This window comes from Silurus aristotelis (assembly GCF_946808225.1).
Source record: "Silurus aristotelis genome assembly, chromosome: 19".
Lineage (NCBI taxonomy): Eukaryota > Metazoa > Chordata > Actinopteri > Siluriformes > Siluridae > Silurus > Silurus aristotelis.
The window spans coordinates 6,778,295-6,793,845 of NC_139592.1; the positions used below are offsets into that span (position 1 = coordinate 6,778,295).

The following is a 15,551-nucleotide window of genomic DNA, read 5'->3' on the forward strand; positions in this document are numbered from 1 at the left end:
AGTAAAAGTAAAGGTGTCCCTTTACTGGAGTAAAAGTACAAAAGTATTTGCATTTAAATGTACTTAAGTATCCAAAGTACCATGATTTATTATGGCTATAATGTTCCTATTATTTCTTTTGTCACAATACTGTTGATTAATCAAGTCAGTTCATGTGAAAAGACACTGTTACTCTTAACACATCGATCTATTAATAGAATGATAATAATTAATCAATCAAACACTGATTGATATCTATTAAAAGGTATCATTAGCCCAAAACCTTCTTTTGAAGTACTTCAAAAGAAACCGTGCAAGTTACAGTCAGAAGTTTCTTCCATCATTTATTCCTCTCAAAATATTCTGTTCTGTTCTTGCTGTTCTTGTTGAACTGATGCTGAACTGTGTGTTTGTGAAAAGTTGATACCACCAAGCGGTGATGAAAACAGGTTCAAAACAGAGACCCTGATTGGCGGCTTGCTGTGTGTTTAGCCAGTTTCGTTTTTATCCACTCGGAAATAAAAAGAACAGCTAATTGCTCTAAATGTAGTTGAGTACAAATTTAGACTTGAATTGAAGTGAAGTTGAAGTAAAAATCTCCCCAATTGGAAATACTTCAGTAAAATACAAATAGGTGAAAAAGCTACTTAAGTAGAGTTACATTTATTTTGTTACTGTCCACCGCTGATCAGCGATTACCCACATTTTTTCGATTCACTGTGTGTAACTCGTTACTATTTAATGCTGTATAATCCTGGGATTTGGCTCACGGCACGACTGCCGTCAGAGCGGATGTTCTAGAAAATTAATCACCACTTTTTCACCCATTAGATTTGAGAATTCAGTCGTCGCTATAACAAAATCAATGATTGCTCTTTTAGGAAGAGGTTTTTTGTGCCAACTTCAAAAGCGGTACGTTGTTAGCATGCCTTCGGAAAGCAAAATGCAGCGGTGCAGATCATATGATGATCAGGTATTTACATTTTCATCATCCCTGTTTGCTGCTACAATCATCTACTGTAAAACAATGTACCACATGATTTGGGAATCTTGAGTGTTTTGTTCAGCCAAGATCCATGTTTTTATATAAACTTTTATCAACACACAATGTGGACAAAACAATACACTGTATGGACAAAAGTTTTTGGACACCTGACCATAAGATTCTTATGTGCTTTTTAAAAATACCATTCCATGTTTAATCCCATATTTGGAGATTTGTGCTCATTTAGCCACAAGGGTCTAAGTAAAGTCAGGTACTGATGTAGGTGAGGTGAGGAGGCCTGTGGTGCAGTCAGCATACTAATTCATCTAAAAGATGTTCAATAGGGTTGAGGTCAGGGCTCTAGAGCAGGCCACTCAAGACCTTCAACTCCAACTAATTGAAAGCATATCTCCATGGAGCTGGCTTTGTGCAGAGGGGCAGTGTCATGCTGGAACAGGTTTGGGTCTCCTAGTTGAAGTGAAGGAAAAATGCAATGCTTCTACAACAAAAGACGTCCTGTACAATTGTGTGCCTACAACTTTGTAGTACAGTTTGGGATGGAACAACATATGGCTCTAAAAGTATGGTGTCCCAAAACGTTTGCCCATATAGTGTATATGTTTTTACAGTCAACTACTTCTTTAATTGCACATCAAAATGAATTACATCTAATTAGAGATTGAGTTTAAAAGTGAAGTCAGTGGCTATACGGAGAAAGTTGCTTGTATTCAGAAGCGGGTTATCCACCTGACCTGCTTATGTAAATTTCCTAAGCTCCTCATTTAGAGGATGCAAATTTTGTGTGTCTGTGTAGTTCCTAATTTTGAAAAATGTCATGCCATGATATCCAAGCATCCAAGAAGGGGTTGGGCCGGTTTTGAATGTAAGTAAAGAAGAATTTATACTTGCGAAAAGAGGTCCTGTATATTAGCAATATATTAATAGTTTTAGTGCTAATTCGCAGATCAATCACTGCTGAACTGGGTTCATTTCAAAATCTTCTTTTCGGCTTCTCCCATTAGGGGTCGCCACAGCGGGACATCCATCTCCATACCCCCCTGTTCTCTACATCTGCCTCTTTCAAACCAACTACCTGCATGTCTTCCCTAACCACATCCATAAACCTCCTCCTTAGACTTCCTCTTTTCCTCCTTCCTAGCGGCTTCATCCTCAGCAGTCTCCTAAAGATTCATTTCACAATATGAATTCCTATATATACTGTAGCTAAAGTAAGCTCTTTACAGCTACATTAGATTGTGTACACAATATATACAAATGTGTGTGTGTGTGTGTGTGTGTGTGTGTGTGTGTATGCAGGTGTGTGTGTGTGTGTATATATATATATATATATATATATATATATATATATATATATATATATATATATATATATATATATATATATATAGTTATGTGTGTGGTCGAATTTAGTAGTTAAATACAGCCTCAAATGAACATAAACACCATCACATAATATATTACATCGTTTTATTTAGTTTTTTTTTTTTATATAAATCAAGCCGAAATAGAGAAACCATGTGTGAAAAACCAAGTATACCGTATAATTCAATAGCTTGCAGAATCATCAACTTGAAGTAGTATGTTTTGTTTGACTCTCAGTCTTTCACATCACTGTGGAGGAATTCTGGCCAATTCTTCTTTACAATGTTGCTTCAGTTCATTGAGGATTGTGGATTTATTTTTATTAACAGTTTTATTAAGGTTCTGTTACAGCATTTTAGTCTGGTTGAGGTCTGGAGTTTGACTGGGTCATTGTAACACCTTGATTCTGTTCTTATTTCAGTTATTCTGTTGAAGATTTGCTGGTGTGCTTATGATCATTGTGCCATGTTGCATGACCCAATTTTGGTCAGGCTTTAGCTCTCAGGGAGATGCCTTCATATTTGACTCTAGAATACTTCAACTCCGTGACCACCCGGGTCCTGTGTCCAATTCATCACCCTTCCACCACCGTGTTTGACGTGGTATGAGGTGTTTGCCATGTAATGTGCATTATGGTCAGTCATGTTCACTTTGGTCTCATTTGTCTAAAGGATATTGTATCTACTGCACTAATTTCAGCGCAGTGCTGTACGTAGAGCTAGCAGTATGATGCACATCTACATACAGCAGTTAAATAAATGTTTGTGTAATAAACTAATTTTAATGGAATTAAAGTAAAAGGAATTAGTTTGCCACTGACGAACCTTCATTATTACCTCGTTTAAAATGATTTGAAATTATTAATGAGGCAAGGTGGGGGTCTAACAGAAGCTTGGTGTCCAGCATGTTTGATACGCACTTTTAGGGTGGTTCAAGTCGTATTTGCTTCAGGGGTTTCCTTTGGGTTCTGGGTTCTCTGGTTCTCTCCCTTAGTTTAAAGTAATGTGTTGTAGAGTGATTGGCATTTCCAAAATGCCTTTAGTGTAGGTAGGCCTTTGGATAGGCCACTGCAACAAAACAAGCATTATAGAAGATGGATGGATGGATGGATGGATGGATGGATGTTAGTGATACCAGCAAAAAAAAAAAAAGTGGCATTTGTTTTGCTTATTTTCTGAATACATGACAGTTTTTCTCTTTTCTAAAAACACCTCACCTTTCCCAACATATTTCTGATTCTCATTATCAATGTCTAACCTTTATGCCCTTCTAACACCCTCTCGTTTCACATTCGTCTTGTAGCCTGTTAGTATCTGCTCCACGTCATGGTTATGAGCAGAGAACGAGAGAGAGAGAGAGAGAGAGAGAGAGTGAGAGAGAACATATGTAATGTGTCCTAGTTTGTATGTTGAAAAGCTGTTTCAGTGAAAGCCGAACAGTGTAACGGTGCACTGGAGAGTCGGCAGCTAATAATATCTGCTGATGTTAATCCAATTAGAGTTGATTTAACACTTTACAGAGCATGATTTATAGAGGCGTTTATTGGTTTTCTGTAACGTAATCAGTTTGGAAACTTAATGCATTGTTTGGAAATGCATGTGTGACTGGAACCAGGCAGAGAGCAACTTGTGCTCTGGGTTATTTGCAATGATACCCCCATTAATAACACCAACTCTTGGCCTGTTAGCACCGTTTCTTTTTTTCCCCTTATTTCCAGGCTTTCGCTCTCTGATGCACGGGAACGGCACAACCTGGCAATAATTGAATCTTGGGAGTCGATGGAAAATGAGCTATATTCGCTCAGATTAGCGAGGACATGTCGTCTAGCCTCCTCGGCTGCATCCCAAATGATTTTGTGTGTGTGTGCGTGTGTGTGTGTGTGTGTGTGTGTGTGTGTGTGTGTGTGTGTGTGTGTGTGTGTGTGTGTGTGTGTGTGTGTGTGTGTGTGTGTGTGTGTGTGTGTGTTTTTCCCACTCTCCATCTTGTTGATTGTTTAGAGAGTTTGAGAGCGACCAACCCATGCTAATGGAGGTTTAGAGACAGTGTGCTGATATAAGATCAGACACTGGTGATTAATCATGAACAAATATAGTCATCTTCTATTAGTGAGTGAGGGAAAAGCAGAGCTAAAGAGAAAATTATGACCAACATGAAACAAACATTCTGAGCTGGAGAACGTTTTAGCATATTTGTATTCGATTAGCTTGATTTTCTCCCAGCATTTGTAAACGACTTCTGAGGGTGTTTGTGTATGTGTTTGTGTGTGTTCTGTTTACAGTGACCCAGTTGCAGACGACTTTAGCCTCAGTGCAGGACTTGTTAGTCCAGCAGCAGAGGAAGATCCAGGAGCTGTCTCAGGAGCTGGCCAACTCTCATGTAAGTGTATTTAACGCTCTCAAACATAGACACACAAGAGGTGGACAAATGAGAATCCTATTCTCAGAAGTAAAGCAAATTTTGTGCGATTTTTATTTGTAGTTGCCCAAATTAAAAAATAATATTAAACACATCTACTTGTTATTCAAGTTTGGCAAAAATCCATATTAAATTTTACTAACTACACTATACTGACAAAAGTACTGGGAGACCCGTCTATTCCAGCCATATGTGGTTCTTCAAACTGCAAAGATGGAGGTGCGCAATTGTTTTGGACGTTGTAGCATAATATTATTTCTTCACTTGTACTGAGACCCAAACCTATTCTAGCATGACAGTGTCCCTGTGCACAAACCCAGCCCAGATATGGGTTACATGAGATGGAGTGGAAAATTTTCAGTGGCGTGCTATAGAGCTCTGACCTCATTAAACACCTTTGGGACTAAATATGGAATGGGAGGATCAAAAAGCACATGTGAATCGTATGGTCAGGTGTCCACAAACTTTTGTTTAAAGAGTGTAGCTGGCCATAAGTTATTACATTACAAGTCAATTTTAGTCCAGTTTCTGGGCAACGAAAACATGTAACAGGGGCACGCTGGAGCTTCACTCGCTTAGTGAGCAAATTTATTTAATTTAATTTTTCTACCCCCCCCACCCACACACACACACACACACACACACACACACACACACACACACACACACACACACACACACACACACCACCCCATGCACACGCACACACCATATACTCCCCTGTAACTCGATGATTTGAGTAACATTATATGTGTAACGCAGGATAACGACATTCTGCAAACGAAGAAATGCAAGAAATTCATATGAATTTTATGAATACAGTGTCCATTATTTACTGTGGGGCAGAGGAAGAGTTAACATGAAGATACATCTCTCAGAGAGAGAGCGCGCGAGAGAGAAAGGGGGGGGGGGGGTTTCACCTGGAAGAAAAGGTTACATTTCTTACTCTAGTCTTAGCACTGATATGTCATGAATAATAAAGAGCTCCAATTCGGATGATGTGAATAAAACTAGATTTTCATTTCCTAAAGGAAACGCAGGCTGCTTACGAGTGAGATGGAGCGATTCAATAAGGAAAGCAATGATAAAAAGAGGAGAGAGGAGAAATAGGAAAAAGGAGGAAGTTTAGAAATAAGTAAGGAAATGGATGGAAAGTCGAGGAATAACAAAGACAAAAGATATGAAGAGAGAAAAAAGGCGAAGAAAAATAAAATTCTCACTTCCTCAGGTATATTGTGGAAATTGAAAGAGGGAAGAAGAAAAAAAATAACAGACAGACGGTATAAGTTAGTAGCACAGAGAAGTAAGGGTGAGAATGGAGGCCCTGAGGTGTGCATTTGAACTGCATGTGTGTGAATAGAAGAGCAGCTTATTGGGCTGCGGTGAAACTTTAATTAGACATTTATCTAAACCAAAAATACATCTCCATTGAAAGGATCTCAGAAGTTGCTGCTATTGCATATACGCCTATTGCATTTACGTTTACGCCATTTGGCAGACGCTCTTATTCAGAGCGACTTACAACTGAGCAGTTAAGGATTTAGGGCCTTGCTCAAGGGCCCAGCAGGGGCAGCTTGGTGGTGGTAGGATTTCAACTTCTGACCTTCCAAGCTGGAGTTAAATGACCTAATTACTACTGCTACTGCTACTACTGCTACTGCTGTTACTGCTGCTACTGTTACTACTGCTGCTGCTGCTGCTGCCGCTACTGTTGCCACTGCTACTGCTACTGCTGCTGCTGCTGCTGCTGCTACTGCTACTGCTGCTACTACTGCTGCTGCTACTGCTGCTGCTACTGCTACTACTACTGCTGCTGCTACTGCTGCTGCTGCTGCTACTGCTGCTACTACTGCTACTACTACTGCTGCTGCTGCTGCTACTGCTACTGCTGCTGCTACTGCTGCTACTACTGCTGCTACTGCTACTACTGCTACTACTACTGCTGCTGCTGCTGCTGCTGCTGCTACTGCTACTACAACTACTGCTGCTGCTGCTGCTACTACTGCTAGGTGAAGTTAAACCAGAAATCTTGAAGGAAAAGTCCAGAGAATAGCTTTAGCTCAGGATCGGAGGCCCGGGAGTTTGCCTAACAGTGCTGCTTATTATTATCATTATTAATAATAATAATGTTTTGCTATCTCTTTCTTTTCTCAAGTTGGTCAGGCCAGTTTACACTTAAACTAACACATGGCACTTTCTACAGAGATTGATGCTCGGCCCTGAAGAAGATATTAAGCTCGACATGGCTCATATGCTGCTAAAATGAGAACATGTCCATAACAAGGCTGCTAAAGAGCCTGTAAGAGCATCAGCAGAAGGTTAAAACAAGTCTGCCAGGGACAGCAGCAGGACCCAGCAAGCCACCTCTCCATGTACTCATTACATCTCTATTTTCTCTAGATAAAGGACCTTTAATGGCGGCCAAATGGCGAAGCAGGTCATGCATGTTTAAGATCACATTTATACACACAGCATTGATAGACTTCCGCTAGGTACAGTACCGCTACGCTCTACTGGCCGAATGACTTTCAGCATCCCTGCTGATGTCCTGCCTGAGGGCATCTCCTGTGCTTTTTCTTAACGCGTCCTAATTTTATAAAGTTCCAGTAAAAACATCTTATCTTGAATGAGCATGCCTTTCAGCTTCTTTAAACATGTGCTTTCACTCCATAAAGTATCAGACCCATCTGAGGAGGAAAAGTTGGCGTTAGCAATGTGTTGCCGCTTACAGCCACATCTTTATACCCCAGAATGTGAAACTCTACTCACTTAGTATCTCAGGATGCTATGATAAATCATTCCATAACACGCAACAGAAAGTGCTTTGGAATCACAACTGAAATTATGTTTTATGTCCACAGCTTGTTAAGCACATGGGTGTTTGACTTCAGCATCTGGATCCCGTAGGAAAAACATATGCAAGCGCATCTGGCACCGTGCGAATACAGACGAAAAAATGGCATTCATAAAAATTTCTACCATTGTTCCTGCATTTCTTTTTCTACTGACCCGGCAAAGTGCTCGGAAGCTGCGCAAGAGGCTCTGAAGCGCTCTCATCCATCTGTTTAATGCACCTTCAAACAGCAGGAACGGCAGCCAGGCCGAGCAAAAGCGAGCTAAAGACTCCCTCTTAAAATGTAAATTGAATAAAATAAAAAAAAGGAAGCGTTCCCATCATTTGCCGCGAGTGCCTGGTTGGATGAGCCAGTGTATAAAAAGTGTATTTCACATCAAAACATCCATTAAACAAACCATAAACTTTACTTTATAGCTGAAGACTTGATCTCTTTAAATTTTCTTCACAGAGAAGCAGGACCTGTTGTCTCCAGCTGTATGGGGGAAACTGTGGAAATTGTTTTTAGGTTGGGAGCATGTGATTAAAAACACATGTCGAGCCACTGAGCTAGTTATCATTTTCAGTTTGCGGTATTCTGGGCAGCCTTTCGGGGTTTCTCTAAACTGAGAGTAATGCGCCAGGCTTGGCAATTAAGGCTCTTTAACACGGAAATGTGTGTTTAACTCAAAACACATGGCAACTCCCGTTCCTTCAGCTGCTAAGCAAACATTTCTTATGGCCTCAACCACTGAATTACAGTGCCCATGGTCTTGTAAGCTGCCGGGGCGTTTTTTTCACAGCATTACAGTGCCGGGTAATAATAATGGGCCAAAAATAATTTTGATCTTGTGCTTTTGCAGTAGAGGTTTTTATATTTAACTCAAGCATAACTGTCTTGAGTCCTATTTCAATTCGCCTTGCTTTACACACTATATGAAATAATTCCATATTATGTTCTGTAACATCAGTGGTGAACAGTAAGGAAGTAAATGTAATTCGTTACTGTACTTAAGTAGCTTTTTCACATATCTGTACTGAAGTATTTGCATTCAAGGGAGATTTTAACTTCACCACATTTCAAAGTCAAACATCTTTTTACTCAACTACATTTTGAACGATCAGTCGTTCCTTTTTATTTATAAGTGGATAAAAACAAACCTGGTCAAACAATCAGCAAACCACCAATCAGGTTTGCGCTCCGTTCGAAACTCATTCCGATCGCAGCTTGGTGGTATCTACCTTATACGAACATACAGTTCAGCGTCAGTTCAACAACAAACAGAACATTTTCAGGGGAATAAATTATGAAAGAAACTCCTGACTTTAACTTGCAACAACACCCGTGACCTTATTTGCACAATTTTTTATAATTTTTTTCCCAAGTAGTTTTTAAAGAAGGGTACTTTAAAGAAGTAGTTTTGGGCTCATGATAAATTTTAAAGATATCATTCAGTCTTTGACTCATTAATATCATTTTATTAATAGATTGGTGTTGTTTAGAGTAACAGTCTAAATAAAGAGTCTTATGACAAAAAAATTATAATAGGAAAATTATAGCCGTAATAAATCTTTGGATACTTAAGTACATTTGAATGCAAATACTTTTGTACTTTTACTCAAGTACATGCTTTGTTTACTTTGTCCACCACTGTATAATATCACTATTTTACTTACTTTTAATTATCCTGGCTATTTGACTGGGTCAAATAAAAAAGTTTGAAGGGGTTCAAACCTACCAAATGTGAAAGGGTTATGAGAACCAAAGTCGTGTTGACGCATTGAGTGGGGTTAGCAGGTTAGCTTCTCTGGTATAAACCAACAGAAGTGCTACTGTATTGAATAGTAAAACACACGTGTTAGAACACACATGGTTGTGTAGGCACAATACAGCCAGAGTGCCGATTACAATATGAGTTCAGTTTTCTCTATTCTGATGTTTGGTTTGAATAGTAACTGAAGCTCTTCAATGATGCTCTTGATGAATTTATGCATTGCACTGCAGTCACCTGATTGGACGATTAGATAATTGCGTGACTAAACAAGGTTTACAGGTGTTGCTAATACAATGGACGTTTATGTTTATGCCATTTGGCAGGCACCTTATCCAGGGTAACTTACAACTGAGCAGTTGAGGGTTACGAGTCTTGCTCAAGGGTTCCAGTAGTGGTAGCTTGGTGGTGTTGGGATTTGTGACCTTCTGATTCAGAGTCCAATGCCTTAACCACTATAAAAAAAAAAAATTGTTTCTGCTTTGGATTTCTGTTTTATCAACCCACCCTGGTATTGTTTGTACTATAGAACTGTTACAAAATAAATGCGTAATATTAAAATGAACATGTGGGTGGCAGTTTGGTATTTGGATGCACCCGAATTACGAGCCGAGTTGGACATTATCATCACGGGCCCAGAATTTTCCTATCTCCGCATCCCTGTTATAAATCCAAAGATAGTTCCCCTTATTAGAGGCTGCATGCGGAAGATTAGGAGCCGTTCAGCGTCGCAGCCCAAATGCGCGCCACTGGGGCACTGCATAAACAGGCTGAAATGAATTGTACCACTGCTTTCATTGGAAACACTCCTGAGGGATTTAGTTTCAAGCCGATTCCACCATAAATATACATGCATTACACAAGGAAAATATTATCAGGGAGAGGAGCTGTGAGTTAATTTGCATTCAGACCTTTTTAAACCGTCCTTGTTAAGATATTATCCATTGCTAATGGTCTGCAGGCGTTTACTAATGTATTCAGTGCTTGCGCTGGCTGCCTGCTGCGATTCTCAGCATGTTAGAGTCGCTCTGAGAGGTGTTAATATTCTCCACAAGGACTAGCTACGCCATCGAGGACACAAGAATCAGTGACAAGTGGGGCGTAGAGAAGGCACCCATAGATGAACATATTGCACATGGTCTTAGTCATCAGCGTCACCTGATGTATACCAGGGATCCTCAGGAATTCGAGTCCGGCTTGAGGAGAATTGTAGCTCCTGTTTGCAAATATTATTTAGATTTTATTTATTTATTTAGTTTTTTTTTTTTTATGTCTGTGAAGTGTAAGCTCAGCCGCCGAAGCAATTAATTTTTTTTTCCACAGGTAAAATGAGCGAGAGGCACATTCCAGCCTTATTATGCTGGTGCCGTGGGGAGTCGGGATTATGATGGTCGTAATGAGGTGAGGCCTGTAATCAGAACGTCTTCACCAGGCCTAATGTGCTCAGCCCCGGATCTGATACGCCTTCCAAAAGAAAAAAACATGCCACTTTATCAGAAGGGCTTTAAGAGCAGATAGGAAAGAAACCCGCACCTCACCCCATGCCTCCCACTTTTCTATTCCACGCCGTAAAATGAGTCTGATTCTTTTCAGACGCGTTTCAATTAATTTCCTTTAGATGTAATTACACGTGAAAGGGACCAAGTTATCCGTTTCCACTCAACAGGGGGCCTCTGCTTGCTAACTAGCAGCCCCTGGTGAGCCGGGCACACTTAATTAGACTTTTAGTTTTCTTTTCCCCAGCCCTTTTTGCATCGTTTCCATACCTGCCCGCCTTGTTGTCTTCCTTGGAGGCCAGGAGAAGAGGGAGATTAAAAATCCTGCATGGGGGCTGTTTGTTTGTGGACGCTTCAAAGCTTCAGGTACCCTTGTGAAATCAGCGTAGGTTTTACGAGACTTATTTCTCCTCGGAACGAGGCTCTGCTTTAATCCGCTTGAATTCAAGTACCGAAGCCACCCCACTTTGAGAGCTGGGGAAGATTGTTGTTTAAAATTTTGTGCCCAGAGCTCAGGGAGTGTGTGGGGTGGACTTGAGAGTGCGTAGCCTTTTAAAGATCGGTCATTATTTAATAGATTTTTCAAAACTGTCAGTTTTGCTTGATGCCTTCTTTAAGGGGAAATGGCATCATCAACAACCTGGCAAAAGAAAAAAAAAAAGGTGGATTTTTTTTTTTTTTTTAAAGAACTCATTTGCTATTCAAATGTTTGCAGGCCATTTCAATTGTCCATCATTCCATGCAACAATTCATTCCGTTGCCAAGCAGTAGGTGATAACGCTCTTTTTAATAAAACCCTCCTGACTTGTGGCTGCTGGATGAATGCTGCCATTGTTGTGCTTGAGGCCTCTTATCAAGCGCCTCTCTCCGGCTCAAATCAGTAGTCGGAAATATGGAAAAATATGTAAAAATGGCGTGATTAATTCCCTTTGCCTTTTTTTTTTTTTATTCTTCAGAAGATCCTGTGCTCATGAGCTCTTTAGTTTATTTCCGTAACTCTGCTTTTCACGTGTGACCGGTTTGAAGTTAGGAGAGAACTCGGTTTCTATAGCTCTTATCAGATGTGTTGTACTCCGTATATCCTGATTGAGTGATAAAAGTGTGGCTTTTGTAGCTAAACAGTGGGTGACTCATCGTTTTTTTTTTTTTTTTTTTTTTTTTTTTTTTTTTTTTTTTTTTGCATGAGCTACCTGCTAAATAATCAAAAACGGTTTCCATAACGTCCTTAGTTTGTTCTGTGAAACTTGTTTCTTTGCACAAACAGCTGAAACCGGAATGTTGTTCGAGGCAGGTTTCTGCCTACATTCTAAATAAATATAATTGAAAAAAACTTAATGATAATGATCTGAGTTTATTTTTGTTGTTTTTTTTTTGGAATTTGCAGGCCTCTTCTGCTACCAACCGCACGCTGGAGTCTCAGAGCATCAGCGAGTTGAAGGCTGAGATCACTTCATTAAAGGGGCTTTTGCTCAGCAGGTAAACACTCACTGGGGGCAGCTTTTACATTGTAGTGCATTCACAATATAAACAATAATATTCAAAGCGTTTGGACACACCCATATTTTTCTGTATAACTACATTTTCTATAAGAGAAGCATTAGTTTCCACTTGTAAAATTAATTATTAAAATACATCAAGTCACACGTATCTGTTTATAGTTACAATTAATATATTGAAAAGTCTGTACAACAGATTTCTGAAACATTTACGATATAGCGGCTGTGGTCATTACCCCACCTGCCTGTCTCTTTTTTATTTTTTTGCCATTATTTTGCACAACCTCTTTATCTTGGTAACAAATCGGTAACACTGGGGACTTCTTTCCAAAAATGCTTCCTGAAATTATATGGTAAAATTAATATAAACCTGCAGATTGCTTTGCTGCTGCTGCTATAGAAAATCAACACCTTCTGACCAATCAGATTTGAGAATTTGAAAACAGAACCGTAAATAATTATAAAAAAAAAAAAAGAAAAATATGACTATAAAAATTAATACAGTGAGTACACCCTAAGTGATAACAGCTGTACGTCATTTAACCATGCAATCCGCATGTCCCATTCACCATGTTCATGTTTTTGTCTGTTTGTCCAGCACCAGAAATTTGTATATCTTGTATATAACTTGTGTATCATTGTATAACTTGGATATATTTTAGAGTAGTCAATGTGCAGCTTGTAGAGCAGTACAGATTTATTGTCCTTTGAAAAGAACTCAACATACACTTATTATTGTCTAAATAGCTGGCAACAAAAGTGAGTACACCCTAAATGAACGTCAAAACTGTGTCAATATTTTGTGCAAGCACCACTGTTACAATATTTAACTTGAGCATTTAAAAGCCCTCTTCTGAAACTGGCTAAAAAAAAGCCTGCAAACAATTTACTGAAGACAATCTGTCCAAAAGCATGAATTACTGGAACCATTTTCTGTGGTCTGATGAAACTAAGATAAACTTGTTTGACTCAGCATGTGTGGCGACGCCCTGGTGAGGAGTTCCCAGAAAATTGTGTCTTGCCGACAATCGAGCATGGTGGTGGTAACAGCATGGTCTGGGGCTGCATGAGTGCTGCTGGTACTGGGGAGCTGCAGTTCAATGAGGGGAAACATGGATTTCACATTTACTGTGACATTCTGAAGCAGAACATGATGCCCTCTGTTCACAAACTGGGCCGAACAGCAGATTTATAACATGAAAATGACCCCAAACACACTGTCAAGAGGACAAAGTCTGTGCTGAAGGTGATGGAGTGGCCATGTATGTCTCCAGACCTAAACCCTATTGAGCACCTGTGGGGCATCCTCAAGCAGAAGGTGTCAACCAACAGCTCCGTGATGTCATTATGTCAGCTTTGTGATGTCATTATGGAGGAGTGGAAGAGGATTCCAGCAGCAACCTGTGCAGTTCTGAGGAGTATTAAGGCAGTGCTACATAACAATGGTGCTCACTCAATATATTGACACTTTGGACAGAGTTTTGACTTGTTCAAATCCCAGCCAAGTCAAGCTGCCACTCCAGGGCCCCATAGCAAGGCCCTTAACCTCATAGCTGCTCAGTTGTATGAATGATGGCATCTGCCAAATGCCAGATATCAAATATCCTTTGCTATCCAAAATCATAAACAGAAAACATGTATAGGTCTGGAAGTGAACAAATGAGGCAAGACATGAACATGAAAACCAAACATCAAAAATGAAAGTCTAGATGTACGCAGTGAACTGAAAGTGATACGTCATGAGAGATAAACAGGTACAAAGGAGTATTTAAACACAAAACTAATCAAAGGGACAAACCAGGTGTAGACAATGAGACATGATAGAATTAACAAATGACAAGACCGGGGATGGAGACAGTACATGAATCAAAGTAAAAATACATGGCTACTTGAACGGAAGTGCGCTGTAGCGGCCGGTGAGACGACGCTGTGTTTGTGTGGGGGGTATTTTTTGACTACATTTTAAACCATTAACCATAAAGAAACATTGGTCAATATTAGACTGTTTTATGACTATGTCTTCTAGTTAAGTCTCCTTTCTGTGTATTTTCATTTCAGCTGTAGGACCCTCACACTTTTTTTTGTATTCATTTTTATTTTATTTTTTTATTTTACTACATCCATTTACTTTATATAATTTATATATATATATATATATATATATATATATATATATATATATATATATATATATATATATATATATATATATATATATAGACTAAGACCCAGTGAGCAATACTAGATTACACTGCTTGCAAATTAGTATTAGTTGCCTGCAGTTGTTACACAGAATCCTTTGTTTTCAGTGCATATGTTTTTTTTTGTTTGTTTTGTTTTCATGCAAATCTTATGAAAAGAGTCCTGTCTCTTTGTGTGTTTAGTGCCTGACTCATACACGTAGCCACGTGAGAAGAAATGCAAACATGTTTACAGTCTGCCGCTATGCATGTTTCTGTCCGGCTATTCAAATGAAGCACGCCGGGCGTGAATATTTCATGCTTGTCTAGATGTAGCCTTAAAATCCTTCATAAAGGTTTTACCCTGATATTATTTAGATTTAGGGGAACTTTCTGAATATATACTTTATTGACAAAAGTTTGTAGACACCTGACTATAAGATTCACATATGCCTTTTTGAACATCCAATTCCACATATAGTAACTTTTTTGCTGTTTTACTGTTTTAATAAGCGCCATTCTTCAGGGAAGATGTATCACTAGATTTTGGAGCATGGTGCTTGTGGAGATTTGTGCTCATTCAGCCACAAGGGTCTTATTAAAGTCAGGTGCTGATGTAGGTGAGGTAAGGAGGCCTGGGGTGCAGTCACCGTTCCAATTTATCTTAAAGGTGTTCAATAGGGTTGAGGTCAGAGCTCTATAGCAGGCTACTGGTTTGGGAGGGAAACTTTCACAATACCGCATCCAAAGATCCTATACAATTGGGTGCCATCAACTTTGTGGTAACAGTTTGAGGAAGTGTGTAAATTTTTTTATAATCTTGTCTTAGTTCTGCAAAGCCGTCTGGATAAACCGGGAATGTGAGGATTCAACATCATAGGATGAGATTCAGCATCAACTGTGGTTTTGCAGAACACGTTCATTGGGGGTTTTATGATTAAGGTTTACTGACATATAAGTAAGTGAACTCTGATCTTAGTAAGATATGAGGAGCCATGAAACAGAAACGTCA

The 15,551-nt window shown here is 39.4% G+C and overlaps 1 protein-coding gene across 2 annotated transcripts in view; it reads left to right on the forward strand.

The window, feature by feature from the left end:
* The window catches only part of pex14 (peroxisomal biogenesis factor 14), a 112,921-nt gene that overhangs the window by 78,482 nt on the left and 18,888 nt on the right, over window positions 1–15,551 (forward strand). For both annotated transcript variants that reach the window (XR_014538041.1, XM_083569912.1), the window contains exons 7-8: window positions 4,626–4,723; window positions 12,248–12,339. Coding sequence is in view for 1 of the 2 variants with exons in the window: in XM_083569912.1 (XP_083426038.1) it covers window positions 4,626–4,723; window positions 12,248–12,339 (190 nt within the window). In the remaining variant the exon portion in view is untranslated. The remainder of the gene's footprint in view (window positions 1–4,625; window positions 4,724–12,247; window positions 12,340–15,551) is intronic.